The sequence below is a fragment of the Pseudopodoces humilis genome, chromosome 9, assembly GCF_049639895.1.
Source record: "Pseudopodoces humilis isolate 2021_Gansu_Grassland_sample_001 chromosome 9, ASM4963989v1, whole genome shotgun sequence".
NCBI lineage: Eukaryota > Metazoa > Chordata > Aves > Passeriformes > Paridae > Pseudopodoces > Pseudopodoces humilis.
In genome coordinates, this window is record NC_142208.1 from 11,136,947 (window position 1) to 11,157,559 (window position 20,613).

Sequence of the window (20,613 nt, forward strand, 5' to 3'; positions counted from 1 at the left end):
AACTTGAAAAGCCTCTTTTTTTATATTACTATTTTTAGCTAACCCTGCACTGTCTGGGCTCTGTATCTGACCTGTTTGTGTCCATGAAACTGTTAACACATCACACCCGTTTCCCCTTTGTGCCCACGTGTTCTTTATTTTGTCTCATTTTAAACGTCTACCATACCTGCTAAGAAAAATTGCTGCCTTCTATCTTCAGAATGTGCCAAATCTTTAGTATATAGCTTCCAGTTAAAAAGCAGTCAAGAAGGACAATGTATTGTAAAAGAATAAGAAAGCTCATTTCACATTAGCAATTAGCCTATTTACATTAATTATTCATCTGCCTCATTCTACAATTTCCCTGCTGTTCTTTTGTGCTTCCTTTCTCCTTGCAGTGTGTTACAGCTCACATTACCTCACTTTGATACTTTGCTCCTTTCCAAGAGGAGCCACGAGTCTAAAACATTTATTTTGTTTGCTAATAACCTGTCTGCTTAGACGCTTTGGAACTCTAATGGCGTGAGAAAAATAATTCCAAAGCCTTCAAAAGAACTGATGGGCTGAAACAATCATTATGACCTAAGTGGAATGAATTAGTGTGTGATCATCTTATTTCTCAGAAAACAGAAAAAAACCCTCTCATTTCTTAAAAAAGAAGTTGAGAGCTGAATTGAAGCTGTGGAAGCATTTGGGTTCTGTTATGTTAAGGCTCTGGCTTAAGACAAAAACAATCAAGTACCAGAATCCACCACAGGACCTCAACACTTAACCCCAAATACTGTGTGATCTTTGAAAAATACTATCAGAACATCCAGTAAATTTTTGCTAAGAATATGTTCAGGAAATACAGAAAAATAATGTTTCATCTCACAGGAAGTAAAGAGATTACCATGACTAATAACAGCTCTCATGCTTATATCCACCCATCTAAAGAATATATATAAAACTGCAAGGACAAACTGGTTCATGTTTGGTGCTGCATTAAAACCTCTATGCGTAGGTTATAAAAACTACTGCTTTATAATAAAGTAAAGTTACAATAGTGTTACTATTTAAATGCAATGGTACAAACCCATTTGTTTGAGCCTATCATCAGCCATTCAAGCTCTAGACAGACTTTCCATATAATACACCAGGGGGATCTCATTCATCCTGCAGCACCATGGTGACAGGGGTATCATCATTCTGTGCCTCAATTCAGCAGGGAGGGAAAGCACAGAACTGAACAGCCTTGGAAACTTCTGTTCTCTGTGTAACCACAGGATGGGGACAGCAGAGGTGACAGCTGAACATGCCTTCCCACTCAGGCCTGACTGCATTTCTCAACCCTTTTCCCAATGTAGGCTTATGTGATGGGAGTGCAATATGGTCTCCAAACTTACTCCATATCCTTTCTTCCTGCCAAGGTTCCCAACCTGCCAAGGTAACACCCATTCCTACCAAAGTTTTCTGAGAAAACCACACAGATTGGGGATGGCGATTGATACTAATTGACTGTGACATTACTGTCACAGTAATTGATGGCGATTGATACTAATTGACTGTGACATTACATTTTGCACAAAATCAACCAGGTGGCAATATCTGGCAGCCTGGGTTGACCTGGGTGTATCCCTGCAGCAGCCACAAGCCACAAAGCCTACAGATATTTGAACTGCTGATCACAATTGTGTCCATCCTCTGAGAACTGATTAGCAGAGAAAAGAGAACTCTAACTTTCTAATAAAGGAAGTAAGACATAATCTCTTCTAAATCTATCATCTCGAAAATATCTTTTTAAGTCTTCCCCAGACAAGGGTTCAAAATAAATTTTGATATTCTGTAACACCTTTTTTTAATCTCACTTTCCCTTCTTCATTACTTGTATAAATTAGAGAACTGGACCTGTCCTGCAAATGTGTGCAACAGATACACTGATATTCACAATTTCCATTTGAGTCAGGAATTTGTCAGGAATTCTCTGATTCCATTCCAGATGTTTCCCAGACACAGAACGTTTTAGATACCAAGACGTGCATATAGCTATTTTTTTGCATTCTTTAAGTCCTGTGGAACGCAGTGAAAAGCTCTCAGTTAATTCAGGAGATTTTTAACAAACTTTGTATCTTTTTTACCATCAGCTACAATTCTAGAAAAGAAAAAAAATCCCAGACCCCTAGGGCTCAGTTTACTTAAGGAGTTAATCTATATGTACACTTTCTCATATAGATTTATAACCTAAGTAATGATAAAGCAGTGAATTAGAAAATTGATCATTAATATCAAGAAAGCTGTACTTCTGCTGGATTTACAACACTTGCTTTACACCTTTCTAACAAGCATTTATTGAAAAACTGGAAGGTTCCTCTTCAAGAGCAGAAGAAAAAGCATGTTTTTGTGCTCAAAGCAGCAAACTTTATTCATGTTAGATATTTTTCAAACAGACCACTGCCATTTCTGTATCCTTTAAAAAAATATTACAATACAAGCTATATGTTATATTTCCCAGAGTTCAGCTATATGAATATGCCCAGTGCCCTCATTGCTGTTCAAGGACTCATAATTAATAGACTTTCAGAAATACTTCCTTTGCTGAGAACACTTGATTTGCAGAACCATTATCACTCTTTTGGTGTGTGAGACTTTCCTCTTGAAAACAAGTTTCTTCCTGAAAACAGCATTAGCCATCTGAGGATAAACCTTGATCTGTAAACATTTGCAACACATTCCTGTTAAACTGAAAATTTTCTTCCCTGGCTCCCCTGACCTCAGAGATTATTCAGCTCCTGCATCTCTTAGAATTCTTTCAATCAGCTCTGATCAGCTCCCCACTCCCTTAACTCCCTTAACTGCACCACCACTCTGACTTCCCCTGCTGGAATGGATCTCCACAATAGCAGCCATGCTGCTGCAATTACATTTTAAAGGTACAGCCTTCAGGGCAACTACCTGTTGGTAGAAACTCATGTTTCCAGATCTGTGATATCAGCCTCTGAACTTTCCTTTCAACCTGAAGGCAAGTGGAGATCTGATAGTGCTGCAGCAGATGCACACAGCCACCCACAGACAGGCAATAAATAAATTCTGTACTGTGCTCACTACACACCTGAGAGATCCCTGTTATATTGTGTATAAACAGCAGCAACCATAAAACATCGCTCTCAACTAAAGCTGGGGAAATATTTTGAGAACAACACCCTCTGCGAAGTCCAGCACTCCCATATTCTGAATGGAAAATAACCAAACGCAGAACAGAGTATGTGAGGGTGAACAATCTAATATCTGAAGTTAAAAATATCAAAACCTTCAAAATTAACAGCTGACAAACTAATTGCAATGGGAAAAAAAAAAAGTGCTGAAAGAGATTGCAAGCACAAGAGAAAGGTTAAAGGACAAATGAAAGAGCAAACATGAAACAATACACATTTCAGCCACCAGCAACTTATTGTTAAATACTTAGGGGAGGAAGGGTCTTTAGTTTTGTTGCCATATGGAATTCTATCCCAAGTGTCTTATGCCTGCAAAAACTATGATTTGCCAATGTCTGTGATAGTTCGGCAAAACTCTTCAACAAATAGGGAAGAGTGACAAGTTTCCCTTTACTCAGCATGGGTCCCAATCCAGTTCAAAGCTAAACTTGGCAGAAACAAGGAATGTGTCCTCTTTCCAGCCTATTTGAGAGACAGCTCTCCAATCCTAAACACCAATTTACCTCCCTGCTTCCAAAGCATATCAGCAACTAGGAGATTGGCAAAGAATGCTCTTAATTCAAGTTACCAAAAACCTTTCATGCAACTTGATACAACATTAGGATGCCCATATAAGTTTGATTTATATGCTTATACTCATCAATTAGCAGGTAGGAAATCAGAATACAATTATTAACTTTCTGGTTATCACATTGTACAGAATTCACCTTTAATTTAATTTAGACCAATTTCTTAGTTTTCATAGTCAAAAAAAAAATGAATAATATTTCTTTTCACTCAAACCTAAGTCAACTATTAGACAATACAAAAAAAATAAACACTGATTATATTAAATTCCAAGATAGGCCCGGTGACACCTTAATCACTGGCTCTGATTCTTCTTTGTTTTAACAGTTTGAGAACTGAGCATAATTGCACTGCAGCCATACAGTGTGCATATGCTACTTTAAAAAAAGGTTCATTGCTTCACAACCCAAATGAAGTGAAGATCATATATTATAATTTTATGATTTAGGACAAGATTAAAGTTGGGTTTAATATATAAAAAAACATCTGAAAATAGGCATGTAATATTTTTCTTTGCAAACTTAAAAAACATCATTCTAGATTGGAAGGGCAAATGAACTGGGTTTTGGCGGGGATCTATTATTCAAACAGAGCAAAAAATAACTGAATTTACATCCAGAATTCAACTGTATGTTACAGTTTATATCTTTAATATGTCATTTTTTTAAATGAAGAAAACAGGAAAGCCTATTTCAAATGAGGTAAAAACATCTGCTGGAATTTAGATAACTGATGATAATTTCAAGAGACAAATAGAGATGGATGAAGTTGAAGCTGATATTCATTTAAGAAGTAACTTTTTGCGAATAAAGAAAGATATTTTCTGATTTGAAAGACTTTTTGTTACTACAGATTTTGCTACCCCGCTCCAAATAAAACATTTTGTAGTGATTCTTCAAATGAAGACAAAAGGAAAACTTCAGGTACATTAAGCAGGCCATATGTTACTGTGTTTCATGTACCATGAAAATGCCTCAGACAATCTGTATTTTTAAATGGAATCCAGGTTCGTTTGATGACTTAAAGTGGAAAATAAGCCAAATATATGAGCATAAAGACATTCACATTATTATTTGTACTTTGCTACTTTAGCTACACACATCTGTCTCAAGCCTGCATCTCTGTATAACTAGAATGAGTAATATATCCATAGTATAGTTTGAAGACAGTGAATCAGATAATTTTTAACTTCAGCTGAAAAGCTGAACAGCCTGACAGTCAGAGCAGGCAAGCCAAGCTCTACTGACCCTGGCAAAAACATGTAATTCTGTAATAAACTGGTATCTACTTTTTCAGTACTGCTGCAATAGCACTCTTAGCCCATTGCATTCAAAAAACCCTTAATGTGAGGCAGAATATTAAGCTGCCATTTTACGGTCCAAAACTGAGATATAAGAAAATACAGAAGTTGCTCAAGGGTGTGAAGGACCTGATTATTGCTGTTGTGAGAGGTGCTCGGGGTGCCCCAGTGGCTCGAGTTGTCAGCTGTAATTCTGGGCTTTGCAGAATGGCATTCATTTGTGCTGCAATTTTCTTATACAAGTCAAACGTATTCTGCTGTAATTTTGTTCATAGACAAAATCATTAAAAATCATACATAATTTCCTGGTTCCCTGAATACAATACAAAATAACAGGAGGGCCAGGAGTCAGACTCGATAATCCTTGTGGGTCTCTTCCAACTCAGCATAATCTGTGATTCTGTTTGGTTGGTTTTCCTCAGAGTTTGTGTCCATTATGAGCTGTAACACAGACACCAGATAACCATACCAAACACTAATTACTGCACTTGTAATAACCTCTTTGGATTCCACCACTGCAGAAGACTTACAAGGCAGCTGAGTTGTTCACAATTTACAATTGTAACAATTAATCTGACCAGACCTGCAGAAACCATGACTCATGCAGCAAATAGGTACCAAAGCAGCACTCTCAGGGGTCCCTGCAAAGAAAACCACTGAGCTTTAGGCTGGGAGTGTATCTTAACTATCTTTGTCAGGCTCTTTGAGTGAGAGAATGAAACATTAGGCATTTTGCTCACTTTTATAAGTCATTACATTCAGTTTCACAAGATATGAAGAGCAGGACCTGAGAAATTAAAGAATTATCATGAATGTCTCAGTTCTTTCAGTGATTAACAGGGTAATCCAAAAGCCACCCAAATTAGTGGAAAGATTGCACAGGCATTGGCTCAAGCCCAGATACCTCCTTCACTTTAAGTATAAATTATGTTCATAACTTCTCACAGCAATTTATATGCATGGGAACTCCCCCAACAGAAAGTGGGAACAGGGAAAACATTTATCATTGGATCATATAGAAAGATCCTGGTTGGAAGAACTTTTGGCAAATATCCACAAATGAAATTTTAATGTTTGTCTCTCAGAAAGCAACCATACCAAATTTCTTCTCTAAGAAAACAAACAACACTGTCTGCATCATTGTTCATACGAAATGAAAGTATTTAGCATTTACAAGCTATATATGACTGACTTCAGTGTCTTTGACTAATTAAGCCAAAGAAAATAGAAGCTTGTTGATGTCTTCTAACACATGAGGATTTGTGTATCATAAACAGAAATATGAAATATATGAAACACTAAACTTATTCAGAAATCTTCCTTCAGAACTTCAGAACGCCAGCACACCTTCATCTTAGGCTTAGAGACTCATGAATCAGATCAGGGTCAGCTTAGTGAACAAAGAAATAGACTCATCAAAAGCAGAAATGGGGAAAAAAAATTGAGATTTAACTTTAAAGTCTTTCTAGTCCCTCAGTTATGTCAGCTGTTAAGCCTTTTTTTTTATGTCTAAGAATACTGAACATAAAGATCATTGCTAATACCTAGAAAAATGTCTTACCTGTGAATTTGATAACAAAGATTCAGCTGCATAGCAAATGCTATGCAAAAAAGCAAAAGTGTCAGAGATGGGACTCATATCACCAAAGTTTTTTTCAGGAAAATTGCCAAAAATTATACACTATCAATTATTTTTCAGGAAAAAAAAATTGTTTGCAAAAGAAAGCAAGAAATAAAAAATGCTGCCCCTATTTATAAATTATAACAAAGATTAAAAATATATGAGTTCAAGTCATTCTTGCAAATCAGGTAAATCAAAAACTTGAGTGGCAGTCATCCACATACCATATCACTGCACTATTTGCCACTAAATTTTGGAGTACTTCTCACCCTATCTTGCTCTCAGTACTCTTGCTTAGGTTACCATTTTGCAGCAAGTATATTTTGGTTGAAATATTCCTGAAAAAAACTTTGGTGATATGGGTTCCAAATTAATCTACTCAATTAGCAAAAAGAAAATGGGAAAATAATATGCTAATAGTAGGAAAGATGCAAAAGTCTTGTTTTAACAGGATTGTTTGACCATGTCAGTAGGCTTTGTTCTTTGAGGTGAAAACTGGCAAGTTTAATTTCCCAAGCAGATGCTCACAGTTATTATCAGAGTTAAGCTTTCTGTTATACACGAAATGAGGGATGAGGGAATTACCATGGAACCACTGAGCAATCCTGTTGGTGTTCCTCTCAAAGCCAGCCCGCCGAGGGATCTGCTCCTCCTTGAACCAGCGAATGATGACGTCTCGGGAGAAGGGCCGAGAAGGGCGCTCCCAGATGTTACTGAAGGGAAAGACAGAGCATCAGCAGTGTATGAAAACAAGGGACAATATAAATATTCATCTTTTCCTACATATTTACAAAACTCACAGCTGCAAAATGGTCAGCATAACTTCTGTTCAGTACCACTCGCTGAAAAACTTTAACTTTTTTAAATTTGTTAAAATTACTGTGTGTTTTTACAGAAATTGTAGTGGTGTGATTTTTACATTTGCAATAGCACTGTAAACATTTTCTTACTGAACTTAAACTGAAAAACAATTTATCACAATGGGCATTTCAGTCAGCTTTCCTTTTCCACCTCATTTTTATTCCAATATAAATATTGACAAGAAATTCTTTTTTCCTGAGTATATTCCTTTTTACTGGCAAAAAACTCTAAATCAGTATCATCTATAATACACGGTGTCTCCAAACAGAAACCACTAAGCACAATAGAGGGAATGTTTTGTTTAAACTTTAATGTTTCCTTTGCATTCTCTACTTGACAGCCTGCCTTACGCCTTCTTCTACTTTCTATGTGTTTTAGCTAGTAGGAATAATCTTCCAGTTTGGATTCTTCTCCTCTACTGCAATTAATTGTGCTCCCGAAATAGTCAAATGAAAGATTAATAAATACCAAAGACACTTAGTTTTGCCTGAAAAAAAGCCACAAAAAACTAAAAGCCTCTGAAATGTAGGACAGCTCTCTAAAAAAAAAAAAAAAAAAAAAAAAGCTGTTAAGCAGCAGGCAGTTTTAGGCTTGAGGCTTAAGACTTGCCTAATAATTTGTCCATTTGACTTCCCTATATCACAGCCTCGCACACTGATCTCATACTGTCTTTTCAAGGAGTCATCTCTGTGTGAATCCTAAGAAATCTGCCTGAAGATAAATGGCATTTAGTTTGCATTAAATCTGTTTTTCTATTCCTTTAAACATTCTTTTTTCTGATCACCAGGAAACAGCAAGACTGAGGACTCCCAAAACCTGAAGAATAGCTTGTTGCAACAGTGGGGATTGGAGAGGAGTGACCCAAAAGAAAACTGTTTCAAAACCACTCCAGCACAAACCAACCTGGACACTGCAGAAGACAGCAAAGGGGTCGCACTGTTGTTGTTCAGTTTGATCTCCTGATCATTGCCCAGGTTTGTCCCCTGGAACAAATGACTCAGGCCAGCCACTCTTCCCTTCTGGATGGCGCGCAGGGACTGCCGTCGGTATTCGTCCCGCGCCCTGCGCGCTTTGTGGCTCCTCTCCTCGTCAGCAGCCTTGGAGCGGCGCACTGGACGGAATGGACAGGAGGAGAAATTTAGAAAGACAAACAGCCATCTGCCCCTCTGCTTACAGAGCAGCTTAGTGCCTTTATTCTATATGAGCTGATTTTAAGAATGTATAAATTGCGACACGTTACTGAAGGCGGATAACTGGATGACTTCCCTGATGCTTCAAACACAGGCCCACCTCTAGAAGAAGCCTCAAATTATCAATGATCTGACCACTACTGGCAATAACTGAGCCTCTACATATTGTGATTAAATCTGACACTTCTTTTGGCTGTAGTAAGAGACATTCTGCTTGGGGATATCTTTTCTCCTGGAAGTGCACCAAGTCCTATGTTTCAAGAAAGGATGTTAATTACTGCTTAAAATTAAGTATGTGTCCAACAGTGTTCTTTTCCACTATGAACATAACTAGAACTGAAGGGTCAACTCCCAAAATTTACCATTGTAAAAACTGGCATGTAGGTTGCACTTTGTCAGTGCTGTTTGCTTAATGAAAGGCATACGCTATTTTTGTCATTGTACTTATAGTCACAGATATCTCCAATTTGAAATTCACAGTCTAAAAATGGTTTCAGTAAAAATGGATATATTAATAGCCATTGGAAAGGGCGTGTTGATGCAATTGTTGGGGTTACCTCACACTTCAGTCTTTGAAATCTTATATGGAGAACCAGAATTTGTACTGGAAGACTGAATACACTGGCACTGTCCAGGGAGTTACCCATTTCTGTAACCTGAAATGGGACTGCTGCTCTGGCCAGGGCAGCTCAGGCATCTGTCACTAAAGCTTCTTCATTTTAAAATTAATGTTCCAAGAATCCTGTCTTTGACATGGTATAACTTAAATGCACTGAGAATTCTACTGCAAATATTCATCATCTATCAGCTCTTTTCTGGTGCCTTAGGCCCCATTTGGATGATTTTTTTGAGTCACAAATAACTGCAGGCAGGCAAATTATTCCAGTGCAAAACAAACCTTTAACATGCAGTGAAGCAAATATTAAAGAAGCTATCTATGGCCTCCAGTAGCAATTATAAATCCTGCCATGACCATCCTGGCTTAGATCATACCCAGTTCATAAAGGGAACACTCCATTTCCTACTCCCTGTGACTGTACCTGTGACTAGCAATGCATGATATAATACCAGACAACTTCATTTCATTTGTCTTCTTGCATGCCTCTGGTTTACAATCCCAGTTAAAAGCAAGCAGAAGTATAACTGGATTTAACTTCCAAATTCTAAGAAGGTTTAATGGAATCAAGAAATAAAAACACTCAAAGCCAAATGAAATGAAATAAAACCTTGTGGGCAAATGAGGGAAATGGAAAAGACCCTTAAGCTTAGAATTATATAATATTATCATAAGCAGAAAGATATGCAGGACTAAAAGCTCATCAAGATAGCATAATAAACGAGTCATAGATGCTTCATACGCATACAACTGGCAGGATTTCAGTTTCACTTAACTACATACCCTGCAATTTTGGCTAAACACAATAATAAACAAATGCGCAGCACAGGAAACATAAGTAATAGACTTCACTATTTATCTTACAGATCATTATTTTTAAGGGTAGATAACGTCATTTACATACACTGCTTCAATAGCTCCAGTATTTCTGTGATTTATCCCTTATAAAGCCACTCAGTAATGGTCACTTTTAAAGATGAACTTTTTGCTTGCAGCACTATGAGAGACTGCAAGGAAGATGAGTGTGATGCAACTTTGCAAGACATCTAGAAACCCTCAACTGTTTGTCACCATCACAATATTCAGATTGAGGGTGGGCTGCCTGGAGCTTTCTGAGACTCTTTTCTACTGGTGATTGGCTGCCTGGCAATGAGAAAGGCAAGGTATCTTCATGCCCCACTTTCCTCAATAATTGGCAGTCTTTTCAATAGATATTCCTATTGTATTTTTGCTAGCCAAATCTGGTACAAATCTGTACCATCAGAAGTCAGTGACCCAGACTACATTTTCCCAAACTATCAAACTTTAGTACTTCTTATCACAGAAGTATGAGGTGAGGTTGCATAATTTGCAATCATTAAATATTAATATTCAGAAAATCTTTTGGAAGTATGACATGCAGCCCTCCCTTACGCATACATACACATGTATGCATGTGTGTTTACATTTACGTACATACCCATATGCATGTATATGTGTCTGTGGACACACAAGGATAGGGAAAGATGCATATAAGGATTGTATATACAAAATCATCTCTTTCTCATTAGGAAGAATTTTTATTGAAATTTCCCGGTGGAAGTATCTGAATTGTCCATTCATGTATCATTGACCATAGGGATGCATAGGATCTCTTAATCCCTTTTTTCTCATTACTGGACCCCTGATTTTCTCCCTATCCCCTTCCATGTAGTTAATCCCAAAAACATCTTTCTCTTTCCTCTACCTTTAGAAGTTGTCTAGTACAGCTTCAACTGTGGACCTGTGTTTCTAGGTGATCCTAAGTTTCTTTTAATCTCTGATTGGTCAAGGGGCTTTTTGAGCAAATAATCAAAGTCACTGGCATCAATAACCATGTTTGGTGACTGGAAATAGTACTGGGGATAAAGCCATCACAGTCAGGCATCTACATAAAGGTTTTTCACTATAGCCCAGACAATATGATATTTACCACATGAACCATCCTCCCATACTGACACTTCCCACAAATTTATCTATCTTGAGAAAGTCGCTCAAAGTCTGAAGGTAAATCTGGATGTATTTTTGTAGAAGGTTTTTCTTACAATAGAATTTCATGACTATTCATATTTCTCTGTATGGCTTTCAACCATCTCACTAGGAGGGAGAACTTTATGTCTGGATCAAGTCTAGCACAAATATTTTAAAATAGAAGAAGCCAAAATTCTACGTTACAACAAGAAAGAAAAAGTAGTCAGGACTTCTAGTACTGAGTTAAGTAGAAACAGATTATTTTTCTTAGCTGGCTGTCCTTCTACAGTAAATTTACTTCTGGCATGACCCCTGTGAAAAACACTAGTAGTGTAGTCAGTCAATATTCTCAGTGGGGAAATTAGATATCTGAAAAAAAACCCTAAAAGCTCTGAATCACCATCACAGATCCATATTTCTAGCATAAATAATTACAAATAACAATTTATGAACTCGTACATGTTTCTTTTATTTCATGGAATAATGTAAAGATGGACAAGATGGGCAAATGAGGAATTTGTCAAGCCCATGGGAGATCTACAGTTCAGCCAAGTCCTGTAAGACCAGCTCCAAGACCAGTTTTCTCTTCTGGTGTTGGTGATGCCAAGATCAGGTGCTCTTAAAATTAAGAAATTTCTGCCCTGATGGAACTGGAGCTTGTGTAGAAATGTCTGAGCTGCTCAGAGAGATGGGTACCACTATGACTGCAGCCTCAGCACAGCAGGCCAAAGATAGGTGACCAAACCCTCCTGGAAACTGGTAAATACATCTAAGACAGGTCCATGCTGCCATCATTATCTGGTTGGCATTGCTAGAAATGAACAGTTGAAAGCCAGCTCAGACATGTCTCTGTGACACATCCTCCTAACAGCAAGGAGCAAACCCCAAAGCTGGGTGTGCAGGGGCTCTTTGGCTCCTAGAGGGGCTGTTTTCCATGTTTGGAAAACGTTGTTTTCCATGAAGAGTTTATGAGAATCTGTACTTTCTCTATGCTAACCTAAGGTGCCTCTTCTATATTTTGTTAGGATTGAGAAATCCCTATTTGCAGTCCTGGCAAAGTTCTAATACCAAATCTTTTAATATAGATGAGGATTAATTCATACTGCACTGCAGCTGAACTTGATCAAATAATTTTTGAAAGACTAGGACTTATCCATTTCCTATAATCTATTTTGTGCTTTTGAAGAGCACAAAGAAACTTTTTGATTTACAGTCAGATGTGTGGAAAGTGAAAAAAACCCAAACATATGCTTTGAGTATGCACTGGAATTTTAAAATTATTTTGTTTTAGTTTTCCCCTTATTAAAAATTTTTGGAAGCTTATGAGCTATTGAAAATTACTAACTAATAATAACTAATAGATAAAATTCAATCTTCAGATTTTCTGAGTGCACATACAAATCACACAGTGGTTTTATCCTTTCCTAAGTGGAAAATATGACTTCTCCTGCAATATGGCTTCAGCATTCAGCAATCTTATCTATAAGCATGTGAATAATCCCATTCCTATTCAACAATGCACTGTGAGACCTATTGGAGTTCAGAGGGCACATATATGTAAGGTTGAGCACTTGCTTAGTTAATGCATAGCTAAACTGGGGACCACTCACTTTGAAAGTCAGCATTTTATCAATGCTCCTGCCAGTAAACTCATTTGAATTTTTGGGTAACATAAATACCCAATTAATTCCTTTAAAAGTCAGGCAAAAATAAATTCATAGATGCATTTGTAGAAGAACATAAATATACAACAATATAAAAGAAGCTATAATGAGTCAGCCTGGTATCTTTCTTCCAAGAGAGACCAAAAGTAGGTGTTCAGGGAAAAGCAAAAGAACAGATCATCTCACTCATCTCTGTCTACATTTTTACTGGAATAATTTTTTTTCTGGAGATGAATAAAGCTGATCAGATGGTATCTGAGCACTTCCCTGCCTGATGCAGTTTGCAGGGCTTTGTCAGTGTATTAACAGAATGCCTTTTACAATATTCAATCAGATGAATATTCATGCTACAGCTTTTCCTATCATGTTTCACAGATTCTTTTTTTACTTTCACAAAGAGAGGTCACACTTAAATAAACTAGAAACCTAAAAATGGGACAGCGCACAAAAATGTCCAAAACGAATGACAATACATACCCTCTGCTATCCAAGTTTAGTTTTGCTTCTCAGCTTCAAAAATAAGAGTTTGAACAGTAGACTCTCTGAATAAGTCTTCCACTATTCATCTTTTCACTTGCCAACCAATATCCCTGCTCGACTTATTAACTTACAGCTGCCCTCTAAAATATCTCAATATATATCTTTTATATGAAATCAAAGTGTGTAATTGCTCTTACAAAATCATTTTCCCCTTCTAGCACCAATTTCCCAAGTTATTCTACATTTGTTATTTAGTATAATAAAAAAGCCCTAAAATCATGTATTTCAATTAACACAGTAGTTCTATGGGCCATTATTGTTCTTTGGCAAACAGCAGAAGCAAACTGAACCAAACAACAGAAACTAATATTGGCACCACTTTGCTTATTGCCTTGGCAATAAACAGCTGAGGGATAATGTGAGAGGAGAGATGAATCCCCATCACGTGCTTAATTCCATCTACTAAACAAATTAGTAGCGTCATCAATACCACTGCTACATTTCTCTCCCCAACACCTGCTCCAGCACTGCTGTTCCCCAGCAGCACTGAGCCCCAGCTCTGTGCAATAGGACAGGGCTCACTTCAAGGAGGCAAGACCTAAAGGAGCCTGACCTTGTTCCTAATAGTCAATATGATCTCCACTGCAGGTTTGTAGAGGCAAAAAATGTAAATATTGCATCTGCTTGTAATTCTCTTATGCATTCATGCATTTATTTATTACTTAGAAAAGCTGACTTGTGGACACCTTTGCCTAACTTCACTAAATTTTCTCTCAGTGCCCCACAGGAATACTTGCAGACAAAATGGAAGGATTACCATAAAAAGAAAATAATATCTGGAACTGAAATAAGAAATGAAAAATCTGGTGAACCTGAGGTACTAATTAATTTCATAGCAATTTCAGAAGTTCCCGCTTCCAAATATTTGTTACTGACTATCTGCTGCACAATTTGGCTCCTGCAGTAAAGTTAAGGAAATGGAAGATGTTAAAATGCCTGAGGAAACTCAGTGCAAAGTTTGATAGCACAGTCTAAACCATCCAGCAACTGGTCTCAGATAAGGCACTAAACACTGCATCTTCCTATCTTCGGTTGTTACACCCATTTGCTAATGGAGCACGGCTCTGAGCCCTCAAACCAACAGGGATAAATTGACACACCGAGATAAGCATAAGAGGATAAACAAGGATATGGTACACTCTAGTCATTAGTCTGCAGTTAGTTTAATGCTAAATCAATTACTGCTAACAGCATAACTCTGGCAGCACAGAATTTATAGCAGGCTGCAAACCCAGCAGCGAGAGAGAAGGTGCTGAGCTTTTCCTCTGCCCTGGCAGCTACTGCTGGTGACCAGGCTCAGCAGCTCCGAGCACCTGAGCTGCTCTTGGTCACCCTCAGGGTGAGGGAACAGACCTGCAGGTACTGAGGCACACAGACTGGAGGTGACAGAATTCCTCCAGAGCATACACAATACCCCAGAGCTTTCCCCAAAAAAAAGGTACTGGTGGCAGACTACTCCCACCAGCATGTGATGCAGTCACAAGGGTTTTAATAGACCAAAAATCCCATTCTAGAACTGAAGGTCAAAACCTTTCATAGCTTATTCCTTTTTATCCCTCCCTTCTCCCATAATTATTCTATTGCAGTTTTGATGTCTATCCCTGCACAAACAGCATTCCTCAAGAAAACAGAGGCAACAATTTAAAACATCAGTTACCTCATTATTGCAACAGTAAGAAAATGATACCTGGTTTTAGTAGTGTTGTAGTATTTTTGTTTTCTTTCAGTGTAAAGGTAACCCAGTTTCTTTTTTTTCTAACAACATGGTTGAAATGTGTTTTCTTTCCTTACATAGCATGAAAGAAATCCTGAAGTACACAATACCATCCTCTATGCTGTCTTGCCAGCTGATGCTGATTTTCTGCACAATTAAAGGGCCACTTTTTCACCAACTCATTCTGCTCTCACATACCCAAAATAAAGAAAGATAGTTTTTCTTTCCATATGAGTATGTATGCCTGGATTTAGATAATTCTCCAGAAAATTACTTTATCTTTATTGACAGTGTAATATACAGAGGTTTTATTGATCAAAATTAACATGCCCTGCTATGAGCTTGGCAAATGACAGCAGTGTATCATATAGATTTAATTCATCTTGTACAGAATGATTCATTATCAGATCAATTCCAGGTAATAGCTCTTCAGTAATTAGTCCTCAGGAATTAATGAAGTGATGACTAAATCCATAAAATAAACTAATTGTATATTTTGAAAGTTATTGCTAATGTGGACCTTTATTTATCTACAGTATTAATGTATACACCTATATAATAATATAGTTGTTCTGTTCCTTATAGGCTTTTAAAAATCACCAAAAAAAGCATGGAAATTAATCACAATTATGATATTCATAAAGAATTCCAGGCTATCTAAAAGGAACAGTACTTCCACAGAGTGAGATCATCATCATCATCAGGTGGATTTTTTAGAGCAACAATCTAAGTATGATTTATTGGAATCTTTTGGAATGGAGTTTCAGCATTGATATCATAGCTTCACCCCACTACCATACGGAAGCAATTAAAATACTGATGAAGACAGATTTTATCTCTTCAGAGATAGCTGAGGACAAGCTGTCAAAATAGCTGTGCCCCGAGTTATTATTACTAAGCCAAAACTGTTAATTAAGTACATTAGACAGAATTTAATGATCTCAGTCATTGTACACAAAAAAATTTCAATAAGGCATAGACTCAGATTCAGAAAGAAATCCAAAACTTCTGTTTGCAATTTTAAGCTGGTAATTTCCACCAAAATAATACAGCACTTTGCATTGCTCTGGGTAGAAGAGGGTTTTTTTGGTCACACCTTCTCCATTCTGCAAGTGTCCTTTTATCTGCTTTCAGAAATACACTAATGCTGTGAAGGTAGTTTTACTCACACTGTTCTTCCCACTCCTGGTCATCGTCGCTGTGCTGACTGTGCTGCTGAGCTTGCTTCAGGCTCAGGTACAGCTCCTTTGCCCGGATTTCTTCCTGCTGCCTGATAAGTTCCTCACCTTTCTGTCTTTCCTCTTCTTCTCTTTTCTAGAGAAAATGAAGTAAGCCAGAAGTGACTAAAGAGGAAGAATGTGCCAGAAGCTGAGACACTGCTTCAGTTGCTTCCTATCACAGAGAAGCTGCATTACCTTGAGTAAATCACTGTCTCTTCTAACTTTGGGCTTCTTACCTCTCAAAATTTTCTCACTGAATTTTTCCCACCTCTTAGGAATTCCTAAGGAGGAGGGCACATTTTGAGAGCACAGGTATCACAGGAATGAGGAACATGTAAGCATCTAAGATCTGAAAACTATACAGAAAACATTTTCTCATGTGGCACCAAAGCCTGTGATATCCCCCAGGCAGTAAGCAAAGCTTGGTTTAAGTCCATGAGTACCCCCACCAAAGTTACTGCTGCCTTTGAGCACTACACACATCATCCACAGAACCTTAAAACTCAGGAACTGATGTATTGCTGTTCTTGCTTCAGTAACTGTCCCAATGTATCATAACCAAAACAGAGAATATTATTTTCCAAAAATTAAGATCACTGCATTCTGGAGGAAAAGGCAGATCGTTCAGCACACAACAGTCACTTTGCAAAATGTAGCTAAGAGTAACATGCCAAAAAAACTCCCTTCCAAGAAAGCCTTAAAAGAGACAGAAATCTGAGAAAGACTGCTTCTGCAGCTGGCCTCCTTCATATTATCAATAACATAGGAGCTCAATTAATGCAAAACTAGAAATCTGTATCTGTTTTCCAATGAATTTTCCCAAATCCCTTAGGCAGTAAAGAAGCAGATTTAAAGCATACAGTTTAATTGAAGCCCCCAAAAAACTCAAAACTGAACTTCATTAAGTGTTATTCATACTATTGAAATAACTTGAATTACAAATATAACCAGTTTTTATTTAATTTTATAATGGAACCAACACTATACATTTATGGGTAACAAACCTACAGGTAAGAATTTTTTATGAGTAAAAAAATGAGTAAAATCACCCTGAATTACTGTCCTAGTTACCTGACCTAAACTATAAGTAAGGGAAACCTAAAGTAGATTGTTGCAAAATGTTAATCGTATGACATTTATAGGATGAAGATTAAGGGTCCAACCCTTAATGTTATGTGATTCTATGAACAATATATTAGGCTGCTCTTATTATTTCTGAAAAAGAAAAGCCTAGTATTGTTCTTCAGTCAATTCTAATGCTACTATCTTGGATCATTTCTAACAATGTTCTTCCATTGTTATTTCCTAGCTCCTAAAAACATGAGCTGAGTGGACAATTCATTATTTTTGAATAGTCAATGCTTTTAGATAATGCTAATTTCAAAGCCAAGCAGCTTCCTCAGGAAAAAAATTATCATTTTTAATATCTCTGTAGAATTAGGGACTGCACATTTTAGCTGCTAAAAAATGGCTCTATTCTCTTCTTGAGAATATTGAGAATATCTGTTCTTTATTCTTATGAGGAGAATATTTATTCACTTATCTTCACTACCTAAAAAAATTCAATATAACCAGTCTATCCTTCAAGAAGATGGACAGACACAGAAGCAATGCTGGGTTATCAGAATATTTTCTATTCAACATCTTAAACCACAAGGTAAACTAAAAAATAGAGGAGGGGGGGAAATAAATCAATCTCACTGCAGTTTCCCTGAATCACACAAGACTTTCGTTGTAGGTTTGGGCTTGTTTTTTAATGTAGCTGTGGTTGAAACATTTCTAGTAAAAAGATGAAAGGGTCTAAGAAAAACAAAAAGCCCACACACATACACACACACACCAAAGACTAAAATTCAGGTAGAGTTTGAATTCTTAATGGAAAGCAACAATGCCAACTAAGAAAATCCTACCTTTTTAACTGAGAAGGAGATTTAAGTCAAGGAAGAGACAAAAACAAAAACTTAACACAGGTACTTGATTCTGAATTCTCCAAAACTTTTTCTCATAATTTTTCTTTTTACAGAATGGGGAAATTTAACTTCTATTTATTAAATTAGTGCATAGATGTGCAGGTATATTGCCTAAGGTGTGTGTGAGAAGAAACAATCCTTGCTGGTATGACACAGGAAAGAACAGTCATCCTTTTGTCAATATGACTAAACAGTGCGTGCTTGTATTTAAAATGAACAACAATTGAACTTTTCACATTTACTCCACTGCAAGAATACAGCAAACAGTTTGTCTGCTTCTCCCCAGGAATCCAATCCTTCCCATCAGAGCTGGGAGTGAACAGCTGTAATACATAAAACATCTTCTGCCTGAAAGTTGAGAGAGATCGTACTCTGTGCCTGACCCTTTCCGCTCTGCCAAAATAATTAGGAAGGTGACAATTCCGTACAGAGCTGCAAATTGTTGAGAAATACCAAGCTGCTGAAACCAATCACACTGGCAATTCAACAGGCAGCAGTAATCCTCTCCAGCCTTTACTCCACTGGAGAATTTGAACATGCTAAATGATCTTATCTATCCTCTGGCAGCCGAGAATTTACCACAAACCTGTTTCTGTCTATGTGTGTCTCGCCTTGTTTGACAGCTTTACTATGGGCAGCTCTACATAATATTTCATATTAGCCATAGTTAAGTTTTAATGTTTCAATCCAAGGCAAATGAAAGGAGATTAGGTCATCACTGCTGCAGAGAGATTTAAAAAATACACTGAGGAAAAGGCCAAATAAAAAAGTGGTGTTTTTTACAGAGGAAAACTGGGCTTCTGACTGCCACAGCTCTTGGGGTCTTTCTGGGGAGTCTTACAGGATGCAGGGCAGCTGAATGGCCAACATCCTGCTCAGGGCAAAACCCACAAGGTATATTTGTTACAACAGCCCTCTCTGAAGCAAATACTGCCTGGGGTTCTCTCAGTGCTTCAGGCTGGCACAAAGTGTCTTTGGCACCCTGAAAGCTGCAGCCAGCTGGCTGCACCACAGCTGCAGCAAAACTCCTGAGCCCACTCAGCAACCACCTGGCCAGGCAAGACATTCAGGCCACCTAAAACACAGCTGAGAGCTCTCAGGGACTCCCTGCTCTGAGGAAGGAAATCTGGAAACCCCAGGGTCCCCGGCTGCAGGACAGGCTGCTCTCAGCAAGGCTGACACAGCCAGCCGAGTTCAGAGATCAGCCTTCTCTCCAGACACACCTGACAGGTGCCAACAGAGCTCTGAGTAACAGCAGAAATATATCCAACTCCTTCCCAGCCTTTTTCTGAGAAAATACTCTCACTTGCAGGAAAGAAAGTGTTTGCAGAGGCATTATTTTCTTCTCTACTACCAGCTTCTCAAGAGGAACACAGGCTTTGCATCGCTTCACTGTGCATGTATTTGCACAGCCACAAATGTATGAAATGCATTCATGCTTTATGCAGAAGCTACGAGATTTCTGCCATGGATGTGTCCCAGGACATGCTATTCACACATCTCATACAAGGAGGTACCAACTTACTTTGATTCACAAAGACCCTGTGTTCCATAAGCTGGAAAATAAAGCTAAGGACCGTTCCTGGTTGGGAGAGAGCTGGCATTTACTGCTGGAACAGGTTCTGCTCAAGTAATTTGCCATAGATCCAGTGACCATCTACTCAGAGTTTGTCTCTGGACCTTAGAGACTCTTCACAGCATGAATTCCTAACATGTAAGCTACCCTCATTAGTGGCTCAGATTTTCCAATTTACCCATGGAAAACACTGAGCTTTGCTACTTTCTACCAGCAATCCAGACTGAAGACATTATCTTCAGAAGTGCAGTCATTACTGATGTCACTGAGGAAGAGATTCTTCTTTAAAATTAATGGCTGTTATAAGTAGGATAGAGAAAACCTGAAGACCAGTTCCCAAGCAAAAAGAACATTCACAACATTGTTCAAGGGACAACAGCATAGAAAATAAAAGGATTACTGAACCGTGGTCACCCAAAAGGAAACAAAATGAGGTATTACTGAATTATTGCAATTGTCATTGAAATAACCCAACTCAGGCCCTTTCAGCATGAATTGGGTGCTGAACCCCAGCAAGAAGCTGTTGTCATATTCCTATATATGCTGTCTTTGGGAAAGAGTTCAATGTTTTCTTGGCACAGCAAAGCACAGAGCTGAACTTACAGCTTATTTGCA

The 20,613-nt window shown here is 37.8% G+C and overlaps 1 protein-coding gene across 2 annotated transcripts in view; it reads right to left on the bottom strand.

Moving 5' to 3' along the window:
• SH2D4B (SH2 domain containing 4B) overlaps positions 1-20,613 on the bottom strand; it is a 54,405-nt gene that overhangs the window by 16,038 nt on the left and 17,754 nt on the right. The window contains exons 4-6 of one of the 2 annotated variants that reach the window (XM_088059811.1): positions 16,402-16,546; positions 8,424-8,630; positions 7,244-7,381 (exon numbers count right to left, since the gene is read on the bottom strand). In XM_088059811.1, coding sequence (XP_087915937.1) covers positions 7,244-7,381; positions 8,424-8,630; positions 16,402-16,546 — 490 coding nt within the window. Of the gene's footprint in view, positions 1-7,243; positions 7,382-8,422; positions 8,631-16,401; positions 16,547-20,613 lie in introns of both variants that reach the window. The other variant, XM_005520470.2, reaches the window with a different exon arrangement.